The following is a 6,484-nucleotide window of genomic DNA, read 5'->3' as shown; positions in this document are numbered from 1 at the left end:
TATTCTCCAGATATGGCACCATCAGATTACCATCTTTTTCATTCGCTCAACACCATCTTCATGGGAAAACGTATGGAAATGTGGAAGGTGTTAAAGAGGACATCGACATGTTTCTTACTTCAAAGCCAAGTGATTTATTTAATCAGGGCATTAACAACCTGATTGTAAGATGAAAAAGCATCATCGATAAGAATGGAGACTATTTTATTTGATAAATATTTTGTTTTGTTATATAAGTTGTTCGGGTTTTGTTTTTTTTCATCTAACAAAAGTGACATTAATTCCTTGACGACCTTATAGTTGAAGTATTTGTAATGATAACTCCGCTAGCACACTTTACGCCTAATTTGTTGCATGAGCACTGTAAAATTATTACTTTAAGATATTAACTAGTTGATATGTGGATATATACGTTTACCTGTTATTGGGGTATTTTTAGATGACGGACTTCCGCACAAAGTCGGAAACGGAACTGACGATCCAACTAAAAGTGATTTTTACGCACGGCTTGGGTATCCACTTAGCGACGATGCTCAAGCTTCCCCAAGGACCACGCCTCCCCGAACTGGCTCAACCAATCCCAGCAGGCAGGAATCACGTGCTAGCATATCGTCTTTGATTAACAGTGAAACAAATAAACCGGGATCCGCCAACACAGGTAAGTCCTTTGTCCACTCTTACAGGTAATGTTTAATTAACTGTGAACGTTCTATTATGTCAGCTTGAGTCAAGATCTGCTATTCTACAAATTTCTCGATTCTTCTACTTTACAGATATATTATATAATAATGGTTGGAGACGGCTTGAATGGGTAATGAAGAACAACTTTAATATAAGTTTAACATAACAGCAAATGTACAAAACCTTGTCGAAACGTTGTACATTTGCTGTTATATTAAAGTTTTTCTTCATTACCCATTCAAGCCGTCTCCAGCCATTATTAGTCTCAAAGTGGGTTCCTCGTTATCAAGGATATATTATATGTTGAAACACCCCCCCCCCCGCCTTTCCAGTGACTCAGTGGAAAGTCTAGCGGCTTAAGACGCTAAAATTCGGGTTTCTATACTCGTAGTGGGCAGAGCACAGATAGCCCATTGTGAAGCTCTGTGCTTAACCAGAACTAAAAACAAACCATATAAATTAAGCCTTATATAATCTCCCCCTTTGGAACATTTTGTTATATAGTCATAAATGTCCAACTTCTAGTGAATACCTACTTGTATCTATTGCTTTTTTCTGACAGTTAATCGTATTTTATAAGAAACCTTTAGAACTGCGATAGTTTCATTGTGGAAAGGTTCTGCGGAAGACCACACGTCTTGACACACTTTCTCTTGATCCTCCACCGCACGTGGACCCTGTTTCTAAGACACCAAGTTAAAGATACAAAGTCGAATCGTGAGACTTGATAGATTGGATAGGATTGCTGCGATTTCAGCTTCTTCAGTCGTTCTCCCCTTAGACCCCTTTAAAAACAGGTGTTTACTTCGTGGTGTGACACTTGGAGATATGCCCAGCTTCATTGTAATGGTGTTTGGAGTGGAAACTTTATTAACTTATCGGATGAGGGCGTTGATCTAGAATCACTTTGTGTGTAATTTGGAGCCCATTTTTCTCCTTCATGAAGGACGCCTTCTTCCAAGTGTTGTGTTCTTTAACTGTACATCATTTAACAGACGAATATACATCCTTCCCCATAAGGTGCTGTGACATATTCTTCCAGGTATAGGTCCACCCGTGGAAGCATCACACATTTTAATGGTCGGGAATCTAAATATGTACGTGTTGAACATGTTGCCCGGGCACTATAGCATCTGTGGGGACATACCAACGTATTACCAAGGTATATGGATTAAAGAAGTTAGGTATTTGGATTAAAAAAGTCAGGTATATGGATTAAACAAGTTAGGTATGTGGATTAAACATGTTAGGTATATGGATTAAACAAGTTAGGTATGTGGATTAAACAAGTTAGGTATGTGGATTAAACAAGTTAGGTATGTGGATTAAACATGTTAGGTATATGGATTAAACAAGTTAGGTATGTGGATTAAACAAGTTAGGTATGTGGATTAAACATGTTAGGTATGTGGATTAAACAAGTTAGGTATGTGGATTAAACATGTTAGGTACGTGAATTAAACAAGTTAGTTATGTGGATTAAACATGTTAGGTATATGGGTAGCATCTGTGAAATATGTGTATAATAGAAATAAAACTTACGCAGAAATAGTTGAATCCACGTTCACAAGGACAGACACGTTTCAATCCATATTTGAACCATAGGGTTCAGGTATAGTTACCCCTAATTTTGAAGTACTAACCAGAGGGTAGGCAGCCGGTCAGTAGCACTCACTGCCAGAAGGGCTTTTCCTGCTGTAAGCCGAATATTGGGATTGACTGGCACTCTTATACTCACAAACATCTAAAAGTGAAGGGCGTGTTCCGCGGTATCACAGCACGAACCTTGGACCTTCTGATACGCAGCCCAGTACAACAATAAGTAAGCCTCGCATTGCCTTTTTATCGTTACCCATGACCAATGATGAAAATAGCTTATGCATATTTATAAATAATTAATATTTTAAAACACACTCATTTGAATAAGTATAATATTGATTTCCTCAGTGCTAGATTATTTATTTATTATAGCTGTTTTATCATATTATCACTGCACGTTTTCGGGTAAGTTTTGGTTTTTCTCAGTATGTAAACGGACGCTGTACGTACTTCAAAGCTGTATAACGACCAACCTTACGTTTAAAACAAGACCATGTATGGTAAGAAAATATTATTAACAGTGGTTGGGGTGGAGAGAACTGGTTGAGGTATGGAACAGCATTATAGGGTTAACGATCAGCGACAAGTACGTCACGTGGTGTTAGGTATAGAAATTATTATCAGGTGGTGGAGGACTTTGAACGATTTAAATATAAGAAAACTAGTCTTGGTAAGCGGAAGAATGAACGTTGACACTGATAGTCTGTTTTCGTTTGTTACATTAATCACGTGACATAAATATACCTGAACCCAGCAACATTTAGTAAGACAGTTCCTTCTGTAAGGAGCTGTCATGAAATTTAAAACTGGAAATTCGAATTAAAATATGGAATAATCACATATCTTTTCGAGAGCCTGATTGGCCGAATACTTGTTGTTATTGAAAGCCCTCAGCTCGGAATGTTTTTTAATATTATTTATAAACTACAGAACTCGTTCGCTTCTAAATAATCATGAACAGACTTATGACTTCAGCTAACAACCGGCTCCTCCTGTGACTTGTGTATTAGTTAGTGCTCATATTACTACAACGTTACTATTACTACTTGGTCAGAGGCGCTCTTAACTGACATGCTATTTACGTGACATTAGCAGAGTGACTGACGAATGCTATTTACGTAGCATTAGCAAAGTAATTAGCAGGCTATTTACGTGATATTAGAATAAGAATGGACATCTTACTTAGGTGAGATCGGCGTAATAATTGACATGTTATCTACGTTATATTAGCATAATGATTAACATGTTATCTACGTGATATGAACATAATGATTGACATGTTATCTACGTGATATTAACATAATGATTGACATGTTATCTACGTGATATTAACATAATGATTGACATGCTATTTACGTGTATTAGTATAGTGGTGTGGCGTGTGCTATTTACATGTATTAGCATAGTGGTGTGGCGTGTGCTATTTACGTGTATTAGTATAGTGTTGTGGCGTGTGCTATTTACGTGTATTAGCATAGTGGTGTGGCGTGTGCTATTTACGTGTATTAGTATAGTGGTGTGGCGTGTGCTATTTACGTGTATTAGCATAGTGGTGTGGCGTGTGCTATTTACATGTATTAGTATAATGGTGACATGCTATTTACGTGTATTAGTATAATGGTGACATGCTATTTACGTGTATTAGTATAGTGGTCTGGCGTGTGCTATTTACGTGTATTAGCATTGTGGTGTGGCGTGGGCTATTTACGTGTATTAGTATAATGGTGCTAATACACGTAAATAGCATGTCACCATTATACTAATACACGTAAATAGCCCACGCCACACCACTATGCTAATACACGTAAATAGCATGTCACCATTATACTAATACACGTAAATAGCCCACGCCACACCACAATGCTAATACACGTAAATAGCACACGCCACACCACTATGCTAATACACGTAAATAGCATGTCATAGTGGTGTGGCGTGTGCTATTTACGTGTATTAGCATTGTGGTGTGGCGTGTGCTATTTACGTGACAAGAATTTGAGGCCTGTGAGAAGACACTGTGTGTGTGGGTATAATATTTTCGTCATTATTGTATCTACAGAATAAAGTGTTAACAAGTGGTATCTCATTATTTAACTTATTTAATCATATTTTCTCTTTCTCAAGCAGTCGAGTCTGTGGATACGATGAGCTACCACAGCGCCAACCACGGACAGAAGTGTGATAACTCACGCAAAAACTACTTTCTAAGCCCTCTAGCGACGAACTTTCATCGCCAGCTTAGTGAAAGTGAGACATTTCGTTCTGTTCTGAACTATTTAGTTCTGTCGATAATTTTTTTGGGGTTTACTGAATATCAACTACGCCAAAACTCAGTTAACGTCAGCTCATTAGTGGGGGAAAAAATGTGTATTTATTTCAGTCTCAGGGTGAGAATAAAGTCACACACACCTGAAAAGTAGACAATGATAAAGAACAGCATGGTGAGAATAAAGTCACATACACCTGAAAAGTAGACAATGATAAACAGCAGCAAGGTGAGAATAAAGTCACACACACCTGAAAAGTAGACAATGATAAACAACTTGGCTTATGGCTGTAATTTCACTACGTCATCACTACGTCATCACATTGCAAGTCATATTCTAACGTATCATATTTCAAGTGTTTATTTTTTTAGAAAAGTGGAATTTTTTGCTACTCGCTGATGTAGTTTGTTGTTAATAATTGTACTTCCCCTTACCCACAGATTCATAACCACATCAACGGTAAGCTTACGGACTTACAACGCTAAAATCTGGGGTTCAATTCCCCGTGATGGTCAGGTCACTTATTAGCCAATTATATAGCTTTATTATTTATTTATTTTTTTTTTTTTTTGCAAAAGTGTATTTTAAAAATATTATTCCACGCGACCCCTACACGCCCTCCCCCCCCAAAAAAAAACTCAATTAAAGAATTAATACTGACGCTTATGAAAAATGTGTCCATTCAGCTGTTTAGAAGTTATTACTTTCGATCTGACAATCCAGTTTTATTATCGTTGAATTTTCTACTTGGAGACGTGAATTCTGTATGTTTCTTTGGTCTGCTATTTTATTGAAAAAAAAATTAAGATATGTGCATTTATTCCGAATGACAAGTATTCCAAATACTTTAAAAAGGCTCTCCCTTAGGAATTAAAGAATCCAGTGCGTTCGACAAAAGATCAGTATTGATACGCCGATCCGATAGGAGTGGTAACCGATCGTTTGAGACAGAAATTAGAGGTAATGTTGCATTGCCATCTATTGAGATATTGTAGAACTAAATAATTTTTTGGTAATTTGAAACATTTATTTGTCTGGCATAAATCACTGTCCCCCCTGGTGGGACGACGGTAAGTCTAAGGACTTTTACAATGCTAAAATCCAGGGTTCGATTCCCGCGATGCATACGAATAGACGAGCTTGTTAAAAGAAAGTTAAATATGATACTTAAGTAATGTTTTTGTTTAATAAACAATTAGTATTACAAAAATATTAAACACACACACACACAATACAGATTCTTGTGTTCATAAAATTCAAATCTAGCTACGTATTATATAACATTATAGGAATAGTTTTAGCCTGAAACTATTTTCTAATTAACATTACGGAATTGTGATCTACTTACCAAAAAATGTTAAATATACAAACAAAACTATAATTTCTTAATATCATGAAAACACCGTCTTTTAGTAAATTTCAGTATTTTTCTTGCGATTTTTACTACAATAAAGACTTTTGTTTCACATTCAGGCCAGATTCAATTCAACCCAGTGGTCAATCTCCCTCTAAGGCCCTTATTTTTCGAAGTTGCCCAGACGGAACCCGAGCCTCTGTTTATTGGTAGGCAATGGTTATTTAGAGAGATCGAGCAGGTAAGTTTTTTTATGAAAGTGTAAAACAACAACAACATAAATTACTGAAACCTAACTGGTAAAATCTTTAAAACAAAACTATTGCAAGTTTCCTATTGTTTTAAGTATCGTTACAAGTTGTATTTTACTGTTCCAAGTTGTTTATTGTTTTAAGTATCGTTACAAGTTATATTTTACTGTTCCAAGTTTCCTATTGTTTTAAGTATCGTTACAAGTTGTATTTTACTGTTCCAAGTTTCCTATTGTTTTAAGTATCGTTACAAGTTCTATTTTACTGTTCCAAGTTTCCTATTGTTTTAAGTATCGTTACAAGTTCTATTTTACTGTTCCAAGTTTCCTATT

At 36.2% G+C, this 6,484-nt stretch overlaps 1 protein-coding gene across 5 annotated transcripts in view; it reads left to right on the top strand.

The window, feature by feature from the left end:
- LOC111088678 overlaps nt 1-6,388 on the top strand; it is a 23,567-nt gene extending 17,179 nt beyond the window's left edge. For 2 of the 5 annotated variants that reach the window (XM_022399422.1, XM_022399423.1), the window contains exons 5-8: nt 440-658; nt 4,405-4,527; nt 5,415-5,507; nt 6,021-6,382. In XM_022399422.1, the coding sequence (XP_022255130.1) occupies nt 440-658; nt 4,405-4,527; nt 5,415-5,507; nt 6,021-6,166 (581 nt within the window). In that variant the 3' untranslated portion in view covers nt 6,167-6,382. Of the gene's footprint in view, nt 1-439; nt 659-4,404; nt 4,528-5,414; nt 5,508-6,020 lie in introns of all 5 variants that reach the window. The other 3 variants (XM_022399425.1, XM_022399424.1, XM_022399426.1) reach the window with 3 other exon arrangements.
- Nucleotides 6,389-6,484: the final 96 nt, after the last annotated feature.

The sequence above is a fragment of the Limulus polyphemus genome, unplaced genomic scaffold, assembly GCF_000517525.1.
Source record: "Limulus polyphemus unplaced genomic scaffold, Limulus_polyphemus-2.1.2 Scaffold4216, whole genome shotgun sequence".
Classification (NCBI taxonomy): Eukaryota; Metazoa; Arthropoda; class Merostomata; order Xiphosura; family Limulidae; genus Limulus; species Limulus polyphemus.
Note: the sequence above shows the minus strand (reverse complement) of the source record. Positions and strands in the feature narration are given on the sequence as shown.